Source organism: Quercus robur, chromosome 6 (genome assembly GCF_932294415.1).
Source record: "Quercus robur chromosome 6, dhQueRobu3.1, whole genome shotgun sequence".
Classification (NCBI taxonomy): Eukaryota; Viridiplantae; Streptophyta; class Magnoliopsida; order Fagales; family Fagaceae; genus Quercus; species Quercus robur.
In genome coordinates, this window is record NC_065539.1 from 45627717 (window position 1) to 45654444 (window position 26728).

Genomic DNA, 26728 nt, shown 5'->3' on the forward strand with positions numbered 1-26728 from the left:
ATTATTTCTTGAATTTTATTTTTTGATAGGAGTGGAGGTGGAGTACTTTGATATGTGATTTTTTAAATTTCGAAGAGCAACCAGATTAGTGGTTGCAAACTTTTGCAAATACAAAAAGTTTTCAATTTTACATATTTAAATCCAAAAAACACTCAGATCAGTATTTGTAAATATGTGCAAATATACAAAACTGCTACCATAATCATGCATAATGCATGGTTATTGTTCATGTGTAAATGATTTTTTTATTTTTTTTGCTCTCTCCGCGTCATATTGCTCTCTCATCTATCTTCTTTTCACAACAGAGAAATAAAGAAAAATGTGGGTGGGGCCATGTGGGTGGTGGTTTGTTTGATATAATAAAAAATTAAAAAAATATTATTATTTAAATAAAATAGATGATATAATAGATAAATTGATGTGGGTATTTTATAAAAGTGGATGTATAAAATAGAAAAAGTATGTTTTTTTATTGCAAAATAGAAAAGAATTGTTCTAATGGTTATGTTTACAACATTTTCTCAGTATTTTTACCAAATAGCCCCTCATTTTTTCTTGCATTTTATGAAGTTGAACAATAGACAAAAAATGTAGGAACATCTCCAACTTTTATTACATTTTCTTGCACTTTCTTGACAACCAAACACAATAACACAGAGATAATCTCAGTGAATTCAAACATCGATCCAACTATACTGTCTAATGTTTTCTAAATGATTGATTTTAAAACAAATAATACAATTATACAAACCCATAAAATGAAACAGTTTTCACAATACACCAATTTATAAATTCCAAATCAAACCCAAAGTACTTTAGAGAATTGCAAAATTATTGCAAATTTCAGGTAATAAGATCTTAGATTCACAGTAGAATTTCCATATATAAAGCCTTGATGAAAACGAATAAAGTTTCTCTTCAAACTAGTTTGAAAAAAAATCTTTTAAACTCCTCATATATCTTTATATTGGGAGTACATTTTTAAAATTTAACTATTGGATTTAATGTTCTTATTATATCCTTCACATTTGCAAAATTTTAAGAATATTAAAGATAAATTGCTATATCATTAAATAAATATTAAAATTTCAAGTTTTTGTGATCTAAAATTGTGTATAAAAAATAATTTTATTGATCAAATAGTAAATAACATCCAATTTGAACGAAATTTGATATCATGTTAAGAACATAAGGAATATAAAATTCAATGATTGGATTTTCAAAATTTACACCCAAAAAAGATATATATGAAAAGTTTGAAGAGTTTCTCTCTAAATTAGCTTGGAGAGAAACTTTGTTCCACTTGAAAAATAGTAATAAATAGCCTTATCAATATATAATTTTAGTACCATTTCTAATTAAATGGTGGGCATGTTTTTCTTCTACACATGCTAGTCATCTAAACAAAAACTTTTATTACTAACTACTAAGTGATTGAGCATATGAGCATTCACAATGAAGCTCTTATATTGCCAAACTGTTATTTTTTAACAACCCACACCACAAAATAAAGCTACATCAAATATGCTATAGTTTTAAATAAATGGCAATTAAGTTACAGTAAATTGTCAAAGACAGCAGCTTACTATAGCTGCAAACTTAAAAAATATATATGTTTTTTTATATTTTTTTCTCTCCCTTCTTCTCCTCAAATTTTTTTCGTTCTCTCTCCTTTTTTCTCTCTCTTCTTCTCCTCTCACATGTACCTCCACTTCCCTTTCTTCAAATATATATATATATATTTTTTTTTTTTTTTTTTTAATTCAAAAGACTGAAATTCTCCCCCCCCCCCCCCCCAAAGAAGAACAAGAAAGGACAATTATGCATTTTGTAATTAATAGATAGAGATCCTTTTTGCATTTGTCAATTATGAACAAAAAGTTGTTTTTTAGTAATTATTATTTTTTGAATCTTTCTTATATTGATTTGTATATGTTTAGACATGTAAAGTGATGTTTGTTAGTTGTTAATTTTTTTTATATTTACATGTATATGTTTAAGGATGTAAAGTAATGTTTATTATTTAAAATTGATGAAAATTGTATATTATTCATAACTCCCAAAACTATTAATATATTTTATCGGTGTAATCTAAAAATTATTTAGCAAAAATATTGATTTAAAATATTCAAGGAATATTAATTATGATTCATGTGATTTAAAAAATAGTTCACAACTCACAAACATACTGAATTGGAAAAAAAAAATTAAGTTATGCAAAGAATTACTTGTTCTAATTATGTTTGTTATAGATGAAAAACAACATATGTTAGAATGTGTTACAGGCATATTTTATTTATATATGTAATAGGTTTTTTTTTTTGGATATATTTAACTTGACTTATTTGAAAAAAATTAAAATTAAGTCTGCAACTGCTTCATACTTACATTTAAAAAAGATTATGTCCATTTTTTTTTTATGTTCTACTTATATTCAAATTGTGTAGAAAAAATGATTAAGACAAGTGATTTATTTAAGGTCTTAAGCCTTATGAGCACAAAATGAAGCCCATGTCATTTTTGCTTATTTGTTGGGCATACACTTAAGTTAGTTCAATTAAAAAAATCTTTGATGGTTGAATAAAAAATTTAGAGTTCAATCATCGCCTACATTAAAAATCAATTAATGTTATAATTTGATAATAAATAACTACCATCAAATCTCATCAAAAAATAAATAAATAAATAAATAACTACCATTAAGAATTGACGCAATAGATTGAAAAACACTTTCTACCCAAAAAAAAAAAAAAAAAAAAAAAAAAAAACAAAACAAAACAAAAAATACAAAGCAATCTACAATGGAAGATTGAAGTCGATGTATGCTATGCATATTGCATAGAAAAGTGTGCAACTTTGGAAAAATCCCTCCATTTTAATATCTCTTCTATATTCCATTCGGATAGGAGGATATAAAGAGAAATACTGAAATAGACATTTTCACTTGGAAATGAATATTTATTTCTACAATATTACATATTACTCTATAGTAAAACTTTTTTTTTTTTGAAGGGTATAGTATAAATAAATATATAGATAATTATTATGTACTTTCGAAATATTATAAATGTGTATTTTTCTCTCTCACATAATTATAAATTATAATAATTAAATTTATAGTAAAACTCACAATTTATGAAAGAGAAAAAATATACATTTATAATACGTTCGAAGTATATAATAATTCCCTCTAACTATACAGCCAATAAGTAGATGCCTTTACATTATTGATTTTTGAAATTTTTTTTTAAGGGTACTGAATATTTTTAACATAAAAAAAAATAGATTTTTTAAAGAAATTTATATTACTCCTACCCAATTGCCGCCATTACTATTCCACGTGGCATGCAGTTGGAGATACGCGATAATTATGATTATGACTATGAGATTGAAACCTTCGAGAAAAATATTAAATAAAAAGGAAAAGATAATCTTTGAGCCTCCTAGGCCTTCACCTACCCATTAGACTTCACAATAAAATGCGTGAGAAACACGACCTTTGGGCCCTTTCCCGTCTGCACAAAAATCCAGTGCACCTGAATTCTCTCACTCAAAGTAGTTTTTGAGAAAAGTAATGCTAATTTTTTTTTTTTTTCATAATGTTAATTAAGGTGTCTGTTTGTTTAAAAACAATTTATTTACTTCTTTTTTTTTTTTTTTAGGTACTGATGATGGGTATTTTAAGGTATTTATTAATGAACTATTTAAGGAAATTCTAATACTATTTTTATGAGAAATATAAAAAAAATTATCAAAAAATTAACTTTTTTTTTCATAAAAACTTTCTTAAAATTATTCACTAAACTAATAAATGCACTCGGAGCATTTGTTAATTTTCCCCAAATTTTTTTGCTAAGAGCACTATAAATAAAAAATAAAAGTTAAATAAAATAAGTGGGGGCTCACGTAGAAGTAAAAAATACTAAGAAAAACAAAACAATAAGTTGGTTTATAATCAGGGGTGTACAACATGGCTTAGGTTGGGTTGGGTTGGGTCGGGTCGAGTTGAAGGGAGTTTTTTACCCAACTCACCAAGGTGGGTTAAAAAAATCCAACCCAACCCAACCCACATGGATTGGGTTGGGTTGGGTTGAACCCATGAGTTGGACAAATTTTTTTTTATTACTATTATTATAAAATTAACCATTTATATTTCACTTGCCATTTGAGTTGATAAACAAAATATACATTAACTAGTATTCCAATTCAGTTATAAACAAAATATATCCAACTGAGTTGATAAACAAAATATACATAAACTAGTATCTCAACTCAGTTATAATAAATTTTTTTTTTTTTTTAAAAAGGAGTGGAATAGGAGAGTGGGAGTGGAAGGTGACAGAGAGAAAAATAAGATTATTAGGATTTGCAAGATAATTGGGTTTTATATAGGAAGAGCTGAATAGGGGAAAAAATTATTAATTATATAAAATATTTTTAAATTTTAAATATACAAGTGGGTCGAGTTTGGTTATATGGGATTGTGATTATTATGACCCAAACCCATCATAATCCACCATTAAAAAATTTTGCATAACCTAACCCAACCCACCAACCCCTACAAACCAATCCAACCTAGCGGGTTGGGTTGGGTCAAGTCAGTTTTTGAGGGTTGGTGGGTTGGCTACAAACTCTTACTTATAATCAAAACCCAAACACTCACTAAATACACAATAATTTTCACAACAAATGACTTAATAGGATTTTATTGGTTTTCATCTAAACTTATTAATGATATCATTTTATCATATATTAATAATTTGTAAAAATTATTGTAACACTAGACTTATTGTTTTGAGAAATCCAAATCAGCTTAGTTATAATTTCAAGCAATGTATCTTAGGTTGTTAATTAAGTTCAATCATCTTTCTCAATTTAAAAAAAAAAAAAAGGTTCAATCAGGTGTGTTATTTATTTATTGTTTTTTTTAGGCGAAACTACACTATTAATCCCTGAAGTTTACCTTGTGTGCGCAATTAGTCCCTCAAGTTTGAATAGAGCACAATTCGTTCCTTAAGTTTTAAAACTGAGTTGTATTGATCCTTTTACTAACTGCTATTAACGGTATTACTTATATGGCTAACGGAACAATGATTTGGCATTTTTAAAAATGATGTAGCATGTTTTTAATTAAATAAAAAAAATAGTTTCCACGTTAGATGAAATTGAAAAATCATATTGACTGGATTAAAAACAAATCTGATATTTGTTTAACAAAGGCATGACGAAGAGAGAGAAGGGGAAGCAAGAGATTGACAGCCATAGGAGAGTTGCTTGAAATTCCATGCCCTAGCCGCCGCCGACAATAGCCCAAGCTATAGCTACCAACCCAAAACACCACCGTAGTAGTACGGTCCATAGTCTCACAAACCCCAACCTCAACCTCTCTGAAAAAACATGATGATGCTATTAGAAACACAAAAAGCGAATGAAAATTGCCGATGGTAGGTTTGGGTGGGTAAGTTACTAGAGATGCAAAGAGAGGGAAGGAGGAAGATGGGTGTGTAAGCCAACAAAAAAAAGTTGTGGAATATTAGATTGGCAGTTCAATTTATAAATTATTTTTATTTTTATTTTACTTGATTTATAACAATCTTTGTTTTCTTTTTCTTAAAAATCTCTTTGGATTTTGGTGGCGTAGCTCTGTGATTCAACGTTAGGATTCTCCTTCTTGTAATGAAAGTTGCAAAAACAGACAAGTAAAATCACTTAAGAGTAAGTCTTGGCTAAAATGATAACACACAAGCCTAACGAATTTGTGGTGGGGGAGATGGACTATTAGTTAGTGGAGTGGTTTTCCAGATTTGATTTTTTTTTTTTTTTAATTATAAAAAAAGAGCTTGTGATGGAAATTCCATTCGAGTTCTTGTGGCTGTCAATCTCTCGCTTCCCCTTCTCTCTCTCCGTTGTGCCTTTGTTAAACAAATATCAGATTTGTTTTTAATCCAGTCAATATGATTTTCAATTTCATCTCACATGGAAACTATTTTTTTTAATTTTTAATTAAAAACATGTCACGTCATTTTAAAAAATGAAAAGTTATTGTTCCGTTAGCTATATAAGTGACACCATTAATAGCAGTTAGTAAAAGAACCAATACAACTCAGTTTTAAAACTTAAGGGACTAATTGTGCTCATTTCAAACTTATGGGACCAATTGTGCACATAGGATAAACTTCAGGGACCAATAATATAGTTTCGTCTTTTTTATATATAAACAAACATACAAAGAGAAAAGATATGAGGTTCTAATTTTAACATAAAAACACACCACAAACCCCAATAAAAATATATAATAACTTTTAAGATAGAGGATTCTAAAACAAATGAGTGCTATTAATTAGTGCAATAAAATTTAAAATAATTTTTTTTTGTAATTGACAATAAAATATATAGGAGGAAGGGGAAATTTAAAAAATAATCTTATGTTAGCATATCACAAGGAGATATTTCACATTTTAAACAAAGTAATAAAAACACTTTTAAATTTATTTACCAAAAACACTTTTAAATTTATTTACCACATTGTACGACAATAAATATTGTATAAGATGATCGATCATACTTATTATCATATCATTTTGATATATATTTTACAACAATATTAGCAATAATTTTAATATATTTCTTCTTAGTAATTTTTTCTAAAATTGGCAATACATTCAATATTTCCTCATGAATTATAAAAAAGAGGGGGAGAGGTGTAATTACCTTATCTATCTTATATATATATATATATATATATATATATTACTATTATCGTCAAATTACCTTATATATCTATCTTCTTTTTCATTTGGAGAAACAAATTAGTGAAATTACCTCTTAAAAAAAAAAAAATTTAGTGAAATTACCTTATCTATCTTCTTCTTCTTATAATAATAATAATAATAATAATAATAATAATAGTAGGTATTATTATTATTATTATCATCAAATTAATTTATCTATTTTTTTTTAGAAACAAATTAAGTGTAATCAACTTATCTATATGATATACTTTATATGTATTATTAGAATCTTAGTCCTAGTCCTATGAAAAATGAAAAGAAAAAAAGAATCCTAGTCCTTTAAAAGTTACTAACCTTGTCACACACGCTTCACGGGAGGGATAAAACTTTTTATTTTTATTTTTATTTTTTGGGTTTACAAGTTTTACTCAAGTCAGTTTTATTTTATTTTTTATTTTAAGAAGAAGTTGTATTAGTACTTGACTACTAATGTGAGAGAGAAATGTGGAGGTGGGAAAAAAAAAGTTTAGTGATTAAAAAAAAAGCAATTATATTTTTTAGTTTTTAAAAAGAAGAAGAAGTTATATTAGTACGTGACAACTAATGTGAAAGAGAAATGTGAAGGTGAGAGAAAAAAATGTTTTATTTATTTATAATTTAACTAAAAATTAGGAATTTTTAAATTACTAATTTTACATGTCCAGTCTTATGATTTAAATCCTAAAAATGGATGAATTTAAAATTATTTTGGGTAATTAGATTAAGGAAAATACTAACGAGTACCCTTAGGGCACTAGTTAATAATCAATTTAAAGAAAGTTTTTATTAAAAATAAAAAAAAGTAATTAATATTTTGACAATTTTTTTTATTTTCTATAAAAATAGTATCAAAACTTTCCTTAAATAAATTATTAATTAGTGCCTTAAGGACACTCATTAACATGATCATTAAATTAAAGACCTCCAAATAAGAAAAACCCTTTAATAGTAATAGGCTGTAACAGATTGAAAGATGCATTTAAAAAGAGAGAGGCGCTTCCACTTTCCAGTTTCCACTGTGTCTAAAAGCGTGTGCTTTTAACTCTCGATAGGCACGAGTGGGGGTTGAGAATTTTGGTCATCAGTGGGTGGATCATTCTGATTTATTACCAAGTCCAAGTTAGCAAGCTATTAAAGCTTCTTCCTAGCACACGTCACTGCACGCATTCTGACACGACTTCTCAATAATTAATTATTAAACCAATCCGAACAACCTCATCCTTAAAACGAGGACTCAAAACATTATTACTATTAATATTTCTTTGCCCAATTGAACACAGTGACCATTACAAAAATAGAGAGAGTGACACACACACAGTGAAAAAAGATCATAGCTTTACAACACAAAATGGGTAGCAATGCAAAGGGGAGAGCAGTCATGGAGGTTGGAGCCGATGGGGTTGCAATCATCACCATCATCAACCCTCCTGTCAATTCCCTCTCTTTTGATGGTACTTTTTTTTTTTTTTTTCCCTTTTCCCACTTTTACCAGATCTTGTCGAATTCTTAATATATTTTTTTTGACATACCCAATTGGTTTCTTAAGCTAAATTTTGAGTTTTTGTTTGTTGTCTTTTGTTTTTATCAAAAATATTTGCTTGGATTAGTTATGGGATTTTGTGTTTCTATTATCACCTATTAAATCCAATTCTGGGTCTTTAAATTGAATTGGATTGAATTTTGGAAATTGACATTAACAATCAGCAAAACCATGTATATGAGTGGATGTATGGATTGCTGAATCTGGTAATTGTGTTTTGGAAAATCTTCTGGGGTCAGGGTGTACTGGTAGGTCAATTGTGATTGGGTTTGACAATGGCATGGTTGTGGCTACTGGGAGGTTTGGATTGGAGGATCACTGATTGAGGAATGGAGGATGAAATGTAAAACAACCAAAGAGGTCCTCAGGCACTGAGCTGGCATGGGTGTTTGGATAGGATTGATGCTTGTAGTTTTATTTATTTTGTTTTTTATTTTTAATTGTATAGCTTGATTTGTGGGCACAGGATGATAACTAATAACATGATAGTAATCAACTTGAACAAATCGAATTTGCATATGCCAACTTTTGTTTTTGCAGACACACTAATGATCTAACATGCAAATGAGTCCTAGCTCAAATGACACTTCATCCCCTTATAAAAGGCATGGTGGGGGAGTGAAGTGGTAGGTTCAAAACCTACTAGGTGTTCGGGGGTGCGTGTGTAATTACCAATAATAATAAAATAAGATCCAACATATGTAGCTTTAGTTAGTTTATTTATTTTACAGTTAAATTGATAATTGGTTATGATATTTTTATTATAATAGGGTATAGATGTTGTTATGATTTATGACAAGGTTGTGAAATTAGTCTTTTTAAGACCAGTTGTTCAGGTCTCAACCCCCACCATGGAATTTGATGGACTCATTTGGTGAAGTATAAGGACAACGAGAAGCTTCAACTTCTCCTGAGAATAATAGACCACATATAGCTGTGCATTATCACAAGTATATTGGAGCTTCCCCCTTTGTAATAGTAAGGTGGCGGATGGGGGTTCAAAGCCCACTAACTGTGTGTAGCTTACTAATAAAACCTTGATTCTTTGGGGTTTGGATGCGAATGGAAGTCATATTTGGATCATTACAAAAAAGGCACCATTGACCCATTTCCCCAAAGTTTGTGTAGGTGCAGGGAAAGAGTCAGGCTCACTTTGGTGTTTCGAAAGATGGTTGCTCAAATATTGTCTTGTCTTCAAAAGAATATTGGATTTTAAATAATCTGATGAGATTTTGTATCTTTTCTCTCTTTCTTGCAGTGTTACGCAGCTTAAAAGCCACTTATGAGCAGGCCTTACGAAGAGATGATGTAAGGGCAATTGTTGTTACAGGTGAGTGACGATACATTAATATGTCTTTTTCTTGCATTGGATTTGATTGAGATATGAAGCTAATATCATATGTAACTGGAGCAGGTGCAAAGGGAAAGTTTTCTGGTGGATTTGATATTTCATCATTTAAAGGAAAGCAAATGGACATGGGTATGCTTTGCTTTTTCTGTCTTATATTCTGATAGTACTTTCTTAGTTCTTGAAATGAAGTTCCGGTTGTGTACTTAAAAAAAAAAAAAATGAAGTAGCAATTATGTATTACAGGGGAGATAGAACAAAGGCCTGGATATGTATCTATGGAGATTCTCAGTGACACTGTAGAAGGTATGTATTCGAATTTTTATCTGCGTATTCATAATTTGGAGTTGATCTTCAAAGATGGTACTTGATAAATGCTGACTATTTTTTTTTTCAGCTGCAAAAAAGCCTTCAGTTGCTGCCATTGATGGCATTGCCTTAGGTGGAGGATTAGAGGTTGCAATGGTATGCGTAGCCATTTCTCTTTGACTAGAATCTCTTCTATTAACTTTGTAATATTATCTTTTCTCTCTCTCTTCTTCTTCTTCTTCTTTCTTCTTTTTATTTATTTATTATTATTGTTATTATTATTATTTTTTGGGTATCAGGCATGCCATGCTAGAATATCAACCGCCACTGCACAATTAGGGTTGCCTGAACTTCAGCTTGGAATAATTCCTGGATTTGGAGGTATAACTACTTTGTCCTTATTTTTTTGAATGTTTGATAAATAATATTTAGTCCTGATGGAATCATTGTGTTATGTATGTCATTGGTTGCCTCTTGGATGAATGAAGGGTTAGTATGCATTTCATTTGATCATATCAGTATTAGAGTTTCTAATTAAGCTATGAAGGGTTCCAAAATCCAGTACTCTTTCTGCATTTGACCCCAAAACTACAACATTACTGTTTTGCAATGTCTATAGTTATGCAACATGGGTATCTTTAAATCAAACATAGAAAATAAACATTTCATGATAAACTCAAGATGATCAATTTCATTGTTTTGCATGGATCTTCCTTCCATCATGTGGAACAGATTGTCAAACGTGTTGCTTTTAGAGTGTAGTTTTATAGTTTGGCTGAATTGGCACCTGGTGGAATAGTTAGGTTTTCAAAGAGCTTTGGACACCTTTGTTAGCAAAGAGAATAAAAAACTGGGACATATGCATTTAGTTATAGGACACCATCATGATATAGCAACTTCATCAATAGGGCTATCTGTGATTATGGTACCATATAGTAGGTGTTCAAGAAACAATCCATCCGTAGAATCAAGCTAGTTAATGAGAATGTTAAAGAAGGATTTCTGCAACAGATATAGTACTAATGGAGAACAATTATGAGATGAAGTTGACTAAAAATGTTTGCCATTTGCTGCTCAAGAGTCAAGACCAATGACTGCACTAGCAAGGAGTGATATTCATTTGGGGGGAGGCTAATAAGGATGGGGGAATAATGTGGGTGGAGATCCTTTATGAGTAAAGTCATACACTGACCTTTCCAGAAGGTAGGGTTGTAATGATCATTAAGGGATTCACTTGATTGATCTCAAACCCCCGGGATCAGAAAATGGTTTTGACTCCTGAGCAGATATGGTGTACTCTTTTGGCTTTTAGTATGGTTCTTTACTTTGACACTTTGGAGTATGGTTCATAGTGTTAGTCATACCATAATAGTATGGTTCATAAAAAATTATCCATTTCATATAACTTGGTTATGCTACTTTAAAGGATAAGCACATCATTTTCTTTCTTTGCTTCTTTAAAAGAATGTGTGTATGTGTATATATACACCCACACATATATATATACATATCTCTTATTGTAGGTTCCTTCCATTTAAGCTTTTCTCATATTCATCAACTTGACCTTGTTAAGTAACAGGTGAATAATAGAATCAAAGAATAATTTCTCCCACCTATATGATTTTAGGGTTCATTTTGGAGACCCCTTTCTTGACATTCTCTTTAATTAATTAGGCCTTGATATATAAAACTTTTATTACCTATCAAAAAAAAAAAAAAGGCCTTGGTATAAGTCAGCATCCAGTGTAAGAAAAGAATGATGCACAAGTACATATTGTTGTATGAAATTCTCTTGGATTATTATGCTCATCTTGATACATGCTCTTGATATGGCTCAGGAACACAGCGGCTTCCACGTCTTGTTGGTCTCTCAAAAGCACTTGAAATGATGCTTGTATGTCATGATTAGTCTTCTTTTTCACTTGGCTCTATTAATTTGACGTGCTAGCTGCATAAACTTCAATTCTCTCTCTCTCTTCCCTCTCTGGGGGTGTTCTTAAACAGACATCAAAGCCAGTGAAAGGGGAGGAGGCCTATTCTTTGGGCCTTGTTGATGCCATCGTTTCACCTGATGAATTGGTAAACACTGCACGTCGGTGGGCTCTAGATATCTTAGACTGTAGAAGACCATGGGTTGCTAGTCTTTTCAAGACTGACAAGATAGAGCCCCTTGGGGAAGCAAGGGAAATACTTAAGTTTGTGAGGGCTCAGGCGCGGAAACGGGCTCCCAATCTCACACACCCATTGGTTTGCATTGATGTTATTGAAGAGGGTATAGTTTCTGGTCCCCGGGCTGGACTCTTGAAGGTCCTTTTCTGTCTCTGCTGTTTTTTTACTTCCGATAAAAAACAGTCATGTGCAACTGCTTGATGTTGTGTCTGATATTTGCAGGAGGCTGAAGCTTTTCAAGTACTTATGCGTTCTGAGACTTCCAAGAGTTTGATCCACATCTTCTTTGCTCAACGTGGAACATCAAAGGTTTGAAAATTAAACTTTTATTTCCAATGCATTGTTGATTCATCTCCAATTTGTAAGGAAAAGAACCCTGCACGTAGGACTTTCTTTCTTTCTTTTGTTTTTTGTTTTTTTTTTTTCTTTTTATGTATCTATTGTTTACCATTAATATACTGCCAAGATATACCCAACCAATTCTTTGAACTTCAATTTTTCAAGAATTGAGACCTGCTTGTATTAATTTACTGAATTTAAGGACGTTTTTTTACTTTTAGACATGTTTGGTTTAGTTCTTATTAAATTATTAGTTTATATTTTGCATAAAGGTTTGGCTACTCAAGTAAAGGATTTAAATTAATGGCAGTTTGAGGAAGTTTGGAGCCATGCTGGGTAATTGAATATTGAAATATGTTGACATTCTTTGTGTATCAGAACCTTTCTTCAAACTTTTGAGCTCTGTTGTTCATGATGCCATTATATGGTATGGTTTAGCTGGCATTGAAGTGGAAACCCAGGATGCTAAATTGAATGGCTCATGGTTAATAGTAATCATATTGGTGTCTTTAAAAACTTGGATCGAGCTTGGAATTACAAGATTTATATTTAGCTTGAGTTTCAACTAATTCTGATCCTCTTAATTTAGGAGCTTGGATAAATATGTACATTTATAAACCTAACAATCTTGAAAAATATTTAATTTTTGTTTTTATTCTTTCTCAAAGGGAAGGTCTCATTGGATCTGTCCCATGTTGTAGAATTAGAGTATTTTCCCTTACACCTTGAGGTTGCAAACTTGATTCTGCCTTACTTATCTGACATGATTCTTCAACTGAGCACGTTTCTTCTCATAACTTTAAACAGGTACCTGGGGTTACTGATATTGGTTTAGTGCCAAGGAGAGTGAAGAAGGTTGCTATCCTTGGTGGAGGACTAATGGGCTCAGGAATTGCAACAGCATTGATTCTTAGTAATTATCCAGTCATCCTGAAGGAAGTAAATGACAAGTTCTTGCAGGCTGGGATTGGTAGAGTCACAGGTGAGGCTAGAATCCCACAAAGGTTAATACTTATAATTAGTATCTTATAACTGAAACTTTTAGTTGGCTTTTGTTTTCAAAAGTTGTATGGTATTCCCTCTTAATCTGCATGAAAAACTTATAGCTATAGTCTAGTAGACACGACTTTCCAATTGTTTTTTTTTTTTAATAAAGTTAAGTTCTCAAGGGTGTGTGAAATTTCTTTTCGTTTAGCCAATTTGCAAAGCCGTGTGAAGAAAGGGAACATGACTCAAGAGAAGTTTGAGAAAACCATATCTCTTCTCAAGGGTGTTCTTGACTATGAAAGCTTTAAAGATGTGGATATGGTGATTGAGGTAGTTTGGAATGCATTTGGATTTCAGTTTAGCTTTATCATTGTTGTTTATTCACACTGGGGAGAAAAAGTGTTCAGTGTCTGTTGTTGATTCTTGGAACAGGCTGTTATTGAGAATGTTTCTTTAAAGCAACAAATTTTTTCTGATCTTGAGAAATATTGCCCACCACATTGCATTCTTGCAAGTAACACCTCAACAATTGACTTGAACCTGATTGGAGAGAGGACAAAATCCCAAGATCGGATTGCTGGAGCTCATTTCTTTAGGTAATACAAGATTTACTGTTATTATTTTTCCTTCTGCAACTTGTTTACTTAACAATTTAGTTATGCCTCTGATGCAGTCCGGCTCATGTCATGCCACTTTTGGAAATTGTTCGTACTAAGCAGACGTCTCCCCAAGTGATTGTTGACTTGCTAGATGTTGGGAAAAAGATAAAGAAAACTCCAGTGGTGGTTGGAAATTGCACAGGCTTTGCTGTCAACAGGATGTTCTTCCCTTATACACAAGCTGGTCTCTTGCTCGTTGAGCATGGCACAGATCTCTATCAAATTGACAGGGCAATTACCAAATTTGGAATGCCAATGGGCCCTTTCAGGTATTTAATACCTGTGGAATAATTTATGTCTCAGTCATCTTGATCTTGTTGTTTCTTAAAGTGATCTGATTTCATGCACTTAACTGGCTTTATATGTATATTTTTATCCATGCAGATTGGCTGACTTGGTTGGTTTTGGTGTTGCAATTGCAACTGGCATGCAATTTATTGAGAATTTTCCTGAGAGAACTTATAAATCAATGCTTATCCCACTTCTGCAGGAGCATAAGAGAGCAGGTGCTGGTTTCTTGTTAAAACTGAATGGTCAAGTGGTCTGCCTATTGATTTAAGTCTATTGAAATTCAGTATGGGTCTTTAATTATTTCATGGTTTACCATGCGCTTGATTCAGGTGAAACTACTCGCAAAGGCTTCTACGTGTATGATGACAAACGCAGAGCTAACCCAGATCCTGAATTAAACAAATATATTGAGAAATCAAGGAGCATCTCTGGTGTAGCCATTGACCCTAAGGTCTCTCTTTCTCTTTCATATGTGCTCCTTTACACCCCCCACACACAGGGAGTTTATTATTTAGTTCTTTAGATTTTTTCTCACCTGTTTACTAAGCTGGGGAGCCATAATGTGATCTAAGTTGGCGGCATAAAACCACAATATGGTGCTGTTCTTAACAATAGTTTATAAGAGTATAAATATGGAAGCCTCTCCTCCCTCCCTCTCCTAATCTTTATGAAATTGAACTTGGATGCAGCTTGTGAAGTTACCCGAAAAGGACATTGTGGAGATGATATTCTTTCCTGTGGTGAATGAGGCATGCCGAGTCCTTGCTGAAGGTATTGCAGTCAAAGCAGCAGATCTTGACATTGCTGCTGTTTACGGCATGGGTTTCCCACCTTACAGGTTAGTAAATTTCATTGATTTTGTGCAAGTTCCTAATCTCCATGCAATTCTTTCAATAACCTGTTGAGGTACATTTTGATCAGGGGAGGTATAATGTTCTGGGCTGATTCTCTTGGTTCCAAATACATTTATTCAAGATTGGAGGAATGGTCAAACTCATACGGAGAATTCTTCAAGCCATGTGCCTATTTGGCTGAAAGAGCTTCCAAGGGGGCTCCTCTGGTGAGAAATCTGAGACAGTTTTTTTGTTTATTTTCTAAATATAGCAATGAAGTAAGGACAAATCCATGACACATTACAGTCATAGTTTAAGAGAAGTGAACTAGTGAATCCCTGCCCACGGGGCTTAGGAGTTAAGATTGTCCTTTGAACCTTATGTTGTAGATTTCACTGTAGTGAAACAATAATTTTGTACTTATTTATGAGCTAGGGACTGGCTTAGGTCCCATCAACACAAATCATTCACATATGAATCCACTTTCATGCCATTGCACTTACTATTCATGGTTCAAGATTATTATGGTCCGTCACCGTTTAGTATATACTAAAATTTCAGAAATAAGCTGATTTAACAAGTTTAATTACTTGATGATTTATTGTAATTCCTTGTCTACTAATACTCCTCTAATGTTTCTTGCACTATTGCCTTGCAGAGTTCTCCAGTGGAGCAAGCAAAATCGCGGATGTAAGATCAGTTTGGTCATTGCATTGTTAGCTTGGATAAGAATTTCCTTTATTATTATTATTATTTTCTTGAAATAATTATAGATAAATGGCTCAGGAAGAGCTATATAATGTATGAGGGGGAGACTTGTGCATGACAACATGATCAACAAGTGAGATCTTAAGACAATAATGTTCTATAAGCATGTCAAGTGATCTTTATGAAAATCATAAAAGTTTTTAGTGATGTATTGTTCTAACTTCTACCATGAACAAATCAGTTTATTCTAGCAAGCAAAAAAAGGAAAAAAAAAAAAATGAAGCTATATATTTTGCTAGTGCTTTCAATTGTTAAAAAAAAAAAGGAAAAATCTTTTATATTTAAGGTGAAGAATTATTGTTTTAATTAATGTCCTTCATGCTTATTTTCCTAACTTATGTAATGATGGTGGATGTACTATCTATGGTCATGTGGTACTTGACCATCTTTCTTTATATACTTTATGTATAGCTTCAGCTATAGTTCCCAAAAGGTGAAAATACATTTCTTGTCCTTGCCTTATTTCAATTTGGTCAAGTTTTTATTTTGGTTCCTATATTTTTACACTTCATGTCATTTTAGTTTGGGCCGATGTCTCACTTGTAGAAATTACTAGTGGTTCAGCTATTAACTACTTGTCTACAGTTGAATAGTCAGTTATAACCAAAATAAACATGTTAAATTTACAGTTGCCTTGACAACAAAACTTGAATTTTTAACAACTATCCAAATCACATTTAACTCTTTTCAAAAGTCATATATATAACATTTAGGAAGGAGTAAGTTTCAATGGGGCACTCGTCATTCATCGAGGGCCAATAGACTATAGGTAATTATGCATGTATTAATGATCTCAATTTCAAAAGCAAACTAAACTTACAGTAACTAGTTAGAGACTATATATCGACTAAACTTGTAATCACGATAAGCAGTAATCTTGGAAGTCCCTAATGAACTCAGAGTCTTGTTTCAATGCGAAATTCACATGGAACAACACTGCCCCTTTGACTTACCTAAATATGGAGCTATACTGGACTCATAGTCTCAACTGAAGAGTTAGTACAACTTTGCAGCCTCCAATGTCACGACTTGTGGTATATCAAATTGTTTGGGATACAAATTCTTGTCTGCGTTGGCATCCTCAACATGACTAGGATTTTAAAAATGATCCCTTGAAGCCAGAAAATCCCACTTTGAGTTTTGAGTTTGATATGGAGGGGCATTCAATGGGAGTGGAGGAACTGGTGTTGGCCATGATGGTTGCACAAGTTGGAATTGAGGTCTCACATTACGATCGGTGTAATAAACCCTTTTCAACACCCCCGTCCGTAGGTTGCACAATTGAACGGAATCTCCACAATCTAAGAATACACTGTCGCCATCATTTGGGTGGAAAGCCAAGAAAGTCATCTCCCTGTAGAGCATCATCTTTGCTCTCTCAGGATCTTTAACATAATCTATACCATAGATCTTTAGCGAATTTGCTTTCTCAGGATAGTCTCCGAAAACCATGTTGCTGAAGTAAACTTTTTGTTTCATGCACCATGTACCTGCATTACTGTAATCCTCAAGTTCCCATAAAGAAAAACTGCCAGCATAAAAATTGTGGGGGCAGTAAGAAATAAGCTGGAATATTCGAAGACGCCCTCGGAACACCCCAAGAGAGACATAGTGTTTAAGTGAAAGGTCGATGGGTGGATGGATATAATGGCATTGTTCTGAATCATTGAATGGATCGAACACCGCAAAGCCTTTGATTTCTTTATCTTTCACACAAACCCAATGCAGCATCCCATTGCAGGCAGTAACACCTGCGCAACAAGCTATAGGCATGAAGGGATTCAAATAAGCTATAGGCATGAAGGGATTCAAATTCAACTTCCGTGGTGACGAAACGACTGAGTTGCGCCATTCATTAGTCTCAGAAGAAAAGATCTGCACCTGTAGTTGGGTTTGGATTTGAGTAGTATTTTCTTCAGGACAAAGAATGCGTACTACCATAAATCTGTAGTGAGCATTGGTAATACATCCCTGCTCTCTGTCACTGTCACATATATAGGGATCGCATAAAAAGCCGATCATAACCCTTGTCCTGGTCCCGTCAGTTGGAATTGGAGGGAGCTTGAGCCAGTGTTTGGTAAACGGATTGCAGATGTAGTACTCAAAAAACGAGGCTTTTGGAACTTGGGTGCATACCAGCAACAAGTCGTTGAACGATGCCTGAATGCAAACTGGATAATGTAAACTTAGAACAGGAAGAAAGTCGAGAAACTCGAGTCCGATACGAGGGTCAAATTTGAACGAAGGGTTATCATTATGATCATATGAAACAAGTCGGATATATGTATTTACGTTGAGCTCGATGGTATTCTGGAACACATGAGTAAACTTACAGACATAATGGCGGTGGTGATCCATGAAGCGGCGAATAAAGTAAGGATTGGAAATAACACAGAGCCAGCGTTTGGAGACGGATTTGAACTGAACAGCACGTCGGCAACAAGGGAGTCGGTAAAGGATCTCCAACAGCATAGCATCTGGGAGTTTCTCTATGGATCCTTCTGCCTCTGTTTCATCCCGATGATGATGATGGTTGTTAACTTTTGCGATTGACTTCATCTTTTTTTTGTCTTAGGTTTAGTAAGGGAATCGTACATAAAATATAGGGGTTTTGTACTTTTTGTATTTTTTTTTTTTATAATAAAAAGGGGGCAGGGGTGTGTGACTCACCACTTAAGCGTAATCATAGGGGCGTTAGAGAATGTTAGATTGAGTCACTTTTCATCCCTGCTACCCGTCAAGGTTTGAACAAGGGATCATTGTGCATGCGCTTGGGATTCTTACCACTAGGCCACACCTCCTGGGCTTCTTTTTGTATTTATAGTGTGAGTGTTGCATGTGGCTTGAGAATTTGGTCCTTGTTAGGTGGGCCAATTCTCCTTGGATTCAGGTAAAACCAAGTTTAAGGATTAATGCACAGCAACCCACTAGCCACGTAACTATTGAAAAGCTAAAACACAAATTAGATTTTACCCTCTAAATTTTAAGATTATTTGGATTTTATTTCTTAGAATTTGGAAGTATTTAAATTTTACACCCTAAAGTCTTAGAATTTTAGGATGTGAAATTCAAACACCCCTAAATTTTAGAGGGTAAAATCCAAATTTCGAAACGTCATGGTGTAGAATACAAATACCCTCAAATTTCAAGTGGTAAATTCTAAAATTTGAAACTCTAGGGTGAAAAATACAAACATCTCCAAATTTCAGGAGTGTAATTTGCGATTTACCCATTACCATTTGATCCATCTTTTATGCATTATTTTGAACTACAAAAATTTGAATTTAAATAATTAATTGATGACATGATTATTGATCTTTGATTACATTGAAATTTTGCAAGTATAGAGAATATATGAAGATAATGTAATCTAAAAGTGGATTTGTCAAAATTTACATTCAATTAAATAATATCAAGTGGTGTAACATTACTTAAAGTTATACCAAGTATAACTTGAACCCAACTTTATATATGTGTGTGTGTGTGTGTGTGTGCGCGTGCGTGTGCGTGTGTGCGCGCGCTTGTGTTTTATAGCAATTTGTATGTGAGAAAGAGAGCCAATGATGTATTTGGAGTTTGGGTATTGTGAGAGCGTATGTGTGCCACTATTGTAATTTAATTATTTTATGGTAGAATTTTTTTTCCTGCCACTTGCATGTGGATGTAGACATATTGCCAAACCACATAAATTTTGCAATGCATGCACGTGTGCCAACTTTTTGAGTGAAATTTTGTATGTTGGACTTGGACTTGGACTGCTTATAAGGTTAAATTATTGTGTACTACCTATGAATGAGAAAATCTAGTACCACAACTCTTTTTGTCATAACCTTTTCACAATTGTGACATGATAGATGGTAAGTAGTGAAGAAAAAGTGGTGTTTTCGCGTGAAAGTAATAGCTAACCACTTACAGTCTACCATGTCTTAAGGAAGAATTATGGTTCAAGAACCACTCGTACTCCCTATGTCATATTGTCGTCCTTGTATCTAGCTGAATCAAATCATTTTTCCTAAAGAGATTAAATTCAGTAAAGACTTGGCATAAAAGTCCATTTTTATAGCTCTAAAGTTATCATGCCATGTCATTTTTTTTAACAATTAATAGATTACAACAGGATACAAAAAATCACTCAAAAAAAAAAAAAAACTATATTTCAAAAAATCAAAATCCAAACAATGACCATCCTCCATGAACATCACTATACACACAATTTTCGTAAAAGATAAATCACACGATCACGAAATAGTGTAACAAATAATCAACTTGTATTTGATTTGTATATATGTGAGTACAATCTTCTGTATGAATCTTTACAATTAAAGAGTACAATAAATTCCTCTGATTCGACCTCCAAGAAACGTTACGATCCGAAGGGTGCTATGAAGCTTGATCTTGAATCGTGCTTTGATGTCTCCAAGTTGAATGAATAGTTGAACGTGCTTGATTTGATGCGAGGGCCGTTGGCTTGATCTCAAACTAGATTAAAGGAGAATCCCCACTTTGATTTGAAGAAGTAGGAATAGGCCTTGAAGAACAATGGAACTCTTGTGAACTTTAGAGATGACTCTCTATTTTGGCAGAGTGTCAGTATTGTTTTCTCTCCAAGTGTCTGTCCTTTTTCTCATATGAGAAGCTTATATTTATAGGCAACTCAATAGTATTTAATTTGGAATTTTCTCTCAGCATTTATTGAGAGTTGAATTAAATTATGAATTTCATTTGGTATTTTATTTAATAAGAACTTTCCATATAGGTCTTTTCTTCTGACGTTGCCATATGGTTTTGTTGCCACATGGCTTGATTTCATTCGCTGATCGTCCACGTCATCAATTGAAGATTAATTTGATTACAAATATTTTATCATGAACAATCAGACGGTTGTGAATACATCATAAAATTTTGATGTCTACAACCACCATAGCCTCTTTTGGTGGTGTTGACATCATCCATTCCAATCTCTTGTATTCTAGGGTTTCTAATTTTCACACAATAGCACTCTGATTCTCTTGATCATTAGGATTTATTCTTATTATTTCTTTTAATTCACATTGATTCTGTTTTTTCGAATCGATTTCTAATTATTTTGGGCTAAGATGAGGGTCTTGTAAGTGTGTTGTGATTGTTTTGAAATCCATCTTTATTAATCAAAAAATGGGTTAAACAATTGAACTAATGCATATTCTTGTTGCCTTTGTTCTTTTGCTCTGGGTACATAATTGTATGAGATTTTGCTTCTTTTAATTCATTCATAGAGTTCATTTGATAAGACGAACTATTTAAAGTTTAGGTGTGGGTGTGGACCGTGTGGTTGTGAAAAAAAAATTCTACTCACCAAACTTTAAAGTTTCATACTTGGTGTTGGATTCAAGTTACTTGAATTAGAACTCTTGTTGTTGAATAATAAATATGAGATTTGAACCTTGCCTATATAAAAAATTAATTGATTTCTTAGCACTATTGTTAGTGTGATGTAGTTTAGATTCTTTAGAATTTTCTTTTTTCATATATTAAAAAATCTATAAAATTATTATTATCTATATCATATCATATCATATCATATACTATACGATAAAAGTTGGGCTTAGAAGCCGTGGTTGCGCCAAATAGCTTCACCAAATTGTAGAATTTTTTTTTAGATTTTAAAAATATACATAATTTTTTTTCTCTTATAATTTCTAAATTGATAAAAATCTTAATTTTTGATTATAATCCAAATTCTTCATCTAATCCATCTAATCCTTTTTTTTATGTGTATTGTATTATAAAAAAAGCAGTTTTAACAAAACTTGCAACTTATATTAAAAAATAAGTGTTTTAACAAAATATGCTACCTACATTCAACAAAACATAAAATTTTAAAAAGAGATTAAATTTAGTTGGTTTTCTTCTTTGAAAAGTAAATTTAGTTGGTTGGTGCCATACAACTACAGCTTACAATTATGTCTATCTAAATATTATCAACAAAGCCTAAAATAATAGGATAGAAAGAAAAAAAAATCCAAAGCATAAAATATTAAAACGTGTAGTAGTGTACATAGAAGTATAGCTAATCCCACGAATTAAAAAAAAAAAAAAAAAAAAAAAAAAAAAAAAAAAAAAAAAAAAAAAAAAAAAAAAAAACCACTTTCATTTGGAGGATATACACACGGGAAGCAATTGATAATAAATTTGTTATCTATTTTTTTTTTCAAATTTATTTTGTTTAAATTTATTTATTTTTTGGATAAATATCAAATTTATGGATAACAAAAAAAAAAAAAAAAAAGAAGAAGAAGAAAGAAAAAAGCTAATAACATTAACAACTTGATCTTTACTGTATATTAGGGAAAAATATTGTAATTAACGTTAACAACTTGATTTTATGGGTTTTTTTTTTTTGATAGGTTGATTTTTATGGTATTTGATTTTAAATAAATTCCTTTTTTATTATTTTTTTTATAACAACTTCTTCACAATTTAAAATTATTGTTTTAAATAGAAACAACTTCTTATCAACTTTTTTTTTTTTGGTTGAAGTTTACCATGGTCGAAATTTTGTTTGTTGGATAAATATAGGAATGATTATGGATAACAATTTATCTACAATTGTGTCAATTTAAATATTATCAACAAAGTAAAAAATAATAGGATAGAAAAAAAAAATCCAAAGCATAAAATATTAAAATGTGTAGTTGTGTACGTAGAAGTGTAGCTAATCTCATAAATTAAAAATAAATATATATAATAAAAAAAACCACTTTCATTGGGAGAATATACACACGGGAGGAATTAATAATAAATTTGTTATCTACTTTTTTTCAAATATATTTTGTGTAGGGACACGTTTTGCAGCCCAAGTCCAAAATGTATAGGATATTGGCCCAGTGAGCCCAGTACAATAAATTTGTAGAGAGTGTGTCGAAGAACTAGGCTCTAATGAATTGGACAACGGCTAGTATGGATTTAAAGGATGATTAAACAAAAACAAGAGGCATTGATCTGAATGAATTCACTGTCTGAGGAGGTAAGTCTTCATATAAAATCAATTAAACCGATTGCAAGTATAATTTTGATGGCTACAGTATTATCTTTCTCTTTTTCCGATTCCCTCCTCATGGAGGGTCTCTTCCATTATATAGCTCCCATTGGACCATCTTGATCCTACACTTGTTGATCATTTGAGCTCTTACTTGAGTATCTGTCTCATTAGACACCGTTTTTGGCTTTTTGTGAGTTGTGGTAGTCAAGGTAGCACTGTTCAGGAGTCTTCTCCACATAAAATGCGGCCAGAAAAGTAGCTGCAGTGCATTCAATGCGGTGGTAGCAACTTTCCCTTAGATATTTTTGGGTTCCCCTCTTTTTCGTATGTTCACGATGGACGTCCCTATCACTAAAGCTTCTTGGAAGGTCACCCTAATTATTGGAGTACATATTTGAGCTGTATTTATCATACCCGATAAGAAATTCCTCTTCTACCTTCCACTCATTCCTTACTTATGAGACTCTAAATTAGAATTACCCATAACTATTTATTCCTCCTCGGACCATTCATGTTCTCAGCCCAGGCCCAAGGCCCAGTATATGATTTGGGCCCTTAACCCTACATTTTGTTTTAATTAATTTATTTTTTGGATAAATATCAAATTTTTGGATAAAAAAAGAAAAGCTATTAACATTAACAACTTGATATTTACCGTATATTAGAGGAAAAAAATTGTTATTAACATTAACAACTTGATTTTTATGGTATTTAATTTTAAATAAATTCCCTTTTTTGTGTGCTTATAACAACTTCTTCACAATTTAAAATTATTATTTTAAATAGAAACAACTTCTTTTGGGGTTAAAATTTACCATGGTTGAAATTTTATTTGTTGGATAAATATAGGAATGATTATGGATAATAGTTTTATTTTATTTTATTTTTAATTTTTTTATATACTGTGACTCTCATCTTTAGATTTTTAGGTCACTACTCACTATAAATAGTAGAGCGAGATTTATGATTTTTTTCATTAATATTTGTCCAAGTTTCCATCATTTTTTAGGGTTATTTGTTATTTGTTATTCTCTCATTATTTGTTATTCTCTCAAATTCAGTCCCTCTTTGCTTCAAAAAATAAATTCCCAATTTTGTTTGTTTATTTTTATTATTATTTATGTTGTTTTTTATTATATTTTTCCAAGGAGTTTCCTTGAGGTTTCAAAGCACTTGATCAAAATTTTTTCTCAAAAAAAATTCTTGAAGTCTATATTTACATATTTTGTTTTGATAGGGTGAAATTTGGTGTCCCCTTCCTCACTTTCAAAGACAAAAATTCAATTCTTACATAAGTTTATCTACTTTTATTTTTTAATGTTTAGTAATTTGGGTTGTTCATAATTCTTAACTATTACATTGAGGTTACCACTTAAATATGCTTTCAAATTTTTTTTTTAATTATTGAATTCAGGATTTTTTTATTTAAATATGCACTTGAGTTTTAATTATGCAAACTCCCTTTATATTTTTCAGACATCTCCTTTTATATTAGTTGCATAGTTATTTATCATATTCCATTCAATTAATTTTGGACTTATATATGATTTTTTTTATTTATAAAAACTCAATCTTACACAATATGCATTCATTACATAACATAAAGTAAAAGGTTACTTATTTAAAAAAAAAATAGAGCAAAAGATTACTTTATTTTTATTATCTATTTAATTTTAATTAATATAAAAATTATTATTCTTTATTTTCATTAATTTACATATGATTCTTAATAAAGCCGTGCATCGCACGGGCCTAATACTAGTACTATATAATCAAAGTTGAGTTTAGAAGCCGTAGTTGCGCCAAGTGGCTTCACCATATTGCATATATTTTTTTTTAGATTTAAAAAAAATATATTTAATTCCTATAATTTCTAAGTTGATAAAAATCTTAATTTAGTTACAATCCAAATTTTTTATGTAATTCCTTTGATCCTTATTTTTTTTTACCTGTAGTGTATAAAAAAGCAGCAACTTTACTAATACCTATTGAAAACTTGATGCCATGCAACTACTGATAGTTATAGGAAATCTGAGAAGTTTGAACATCTAGCCATCATTTCTAACGTAGGAATGCAAAATTTTCTAATTAAAATGAATTACAAGGACCAACAAAATTAATTAGATAAAGCCTAAGACGCTAAAACTCATAAAATATAAAATGAATTACAAATTTACAAGGACCAACAAAACTAATTAGATAAAGCCTAAGATGAATTTGATCACAATTGAAATACTATCCGCATCAAATACCACCTCCAAATATTAATGTTTTAGCACCTATAAAAAAAAATGTTTTAGCTACTATATATTATAATATTGACTTCTTTTTCAAACAAAGTCTCTCTATCGGTTTTTTTTTTAAAAAAAGAAAAAAACTCTTTCTCTCTCCAAGAAGCGGTTTGACATGGGATACATTATTACCACCACAGGCAAGTATTTTTTTACACTTTACATGCACTTGATCTTTCAAATATACATACATTAGTTTGGTTGTATATTTTGTAATCATTTACAAGATCAAAAAGAAAATCCATTATGAATTTAGGACTATCAAGATCTTAGATTCAGCCAATAAAAGACAAAGAAACACTATTCTTGCAAACATATCATATAAACAATGAACAATTGAAGGTAACCATTATATAGTCATACATTTATTTTACACTAGCCTCTAAGCATGCGCGTTCTATTTTTTGGGTAAAGATTAATAATTTGCATTTATTATAATTTAGGATTTCTATTTTTTCCAATTACAAAAAAAAAAAAAAAATGAATACGTGGGGTGAGTTTTGTAGATTAGAGGAGTTTTAAAACTAACAAAAGATAAATCCTATTTTGTAGGGAGTTAAAGAGTAGAAGTAGGAATTTAAATTACCGTAAAAGTAGGAGCTTATTAGAAGAAGGAAGACATTTCAACGTAGAAATAAGAATTTATTATTTTTGTCAATTTACTATTTTAACCCCATTTTTAAGTTTTAGGTAAGGGTATTTTTGACAATAAAAAAAGCAATAACTAACTTTCTTTTGTCAATTTACTATTTTATCCTCATTTTTAAGTTGTTGATTAATTAATTTAGGAATATTTTTGACAGGAAAAAAAACAATAACTAACTTTCTGAATCCTCTTAATATATATATATATATATATATATATATATATATAAGAACAGATAATAAATTTGTATTGGATTACAAACCTATTTGCTTCAATTGTGTACATTTATTTTATAATAAATTTATTTCCAAATAAAACTAATCTTCTTGAATTATGAATACTTCAATAAAGTTGTTACAAATTTGCAAAGACGTGATATATATAATAAGTACCAACAAAAGAAAAACTCCATTCAAGAAATTGATCACCCAGGCAAGTCTTTTTCTTCTTCTTCCTTTTTTTTTTTTTTTTGTCCCTCTAAAACTATTATTAGTATCAGACTATCAGTACATTGGCTTGAATAGTTGCCAATCCACAAACGATGCCATCAAATGACAAAGGTCAGTTAGTTACTAAAAAATCATCACACACAACTCAAATTTCCCTTTTTTTTAAAATCTTCCCCTTCTTCATTTTGTTGGCTAATTTTTATTCTACTATTTTGTGCAAAGCATTCAATACTCTTTATAAAAAATAAATTCTTTCTTGCTAAATGGCTCTTGCCCTAAGAAATTTCCAAATATTTTTTACAAATGAG

General features: G+C 31.3%; 1 protein-coding gene across 1 annotated transcript; it reads left to right on the forward strand.

Annotated features, from left to right (window-relative positions):
- Positions 1-8003: 8003 nt before the first annotated feature.
- On the forward strand, positions 8004-16160 carry LOC126689026 (glyoxysomal fatty acid beta-oxidation multifunctional protein MFP-a). The gene is made up of 18 exons (XM_050383999.1): positions 8004-8221; positions 9569-9640; positions 9725-9790; positions 9905-9964; positions 10056-10123; positions 10267-10348; positions 11806-11861; positions 11972-12274; positions 12359-12445; positions 13283-13457; positions 13671-13792; positions 13895-14058; positions 14136-14390; positions 14506-14627; positions 14742-14863; positions 15102-15250; positions 15334-15472; positions 15904-16160. The coding sequence occupies exons 1-18, from the start codon at positions 8119-8121 to the stop codon at positions 15937-15939; spliced, it is 2181 nt and encodes a 726-aa protein (XP_050239956.1). The 5' UTR covers positions 8004-8118; the 3' UTR covers positions 15940-16160.
- The last annotated feature ends 10568 nt before the right edge of the window (positions 16161-26728 follow it).

What these genes read in the sequence shown, in the direction of transcription:
- LOC126689026 (XM_050383999.1), top strand. Translation starts at nt 8,119, where the DNA reads ATGGGTAGCAATGCAAAGGGGAGAGCAGTCATGGAGGTTGGAGCCGAT. An exon ending in AAGCACTTGAAATGATGCTT is followed by an intron (nt 11,862 to 11,971) that starts GTATGTCATGAT and finishes GTTCTTAAACAG; the next exon opens with ACATCAAAGCCAGTGAAAGG. An exon ending in TGGGATTGGTAGAGTCACAG is followed by an intron (nt 13,458 to 13,670) that starts GTGAGGCTAGAA and finishes CTTTTCGTTTAG; the next exon opens with CCAATTTGCAAAGCCGTGTG.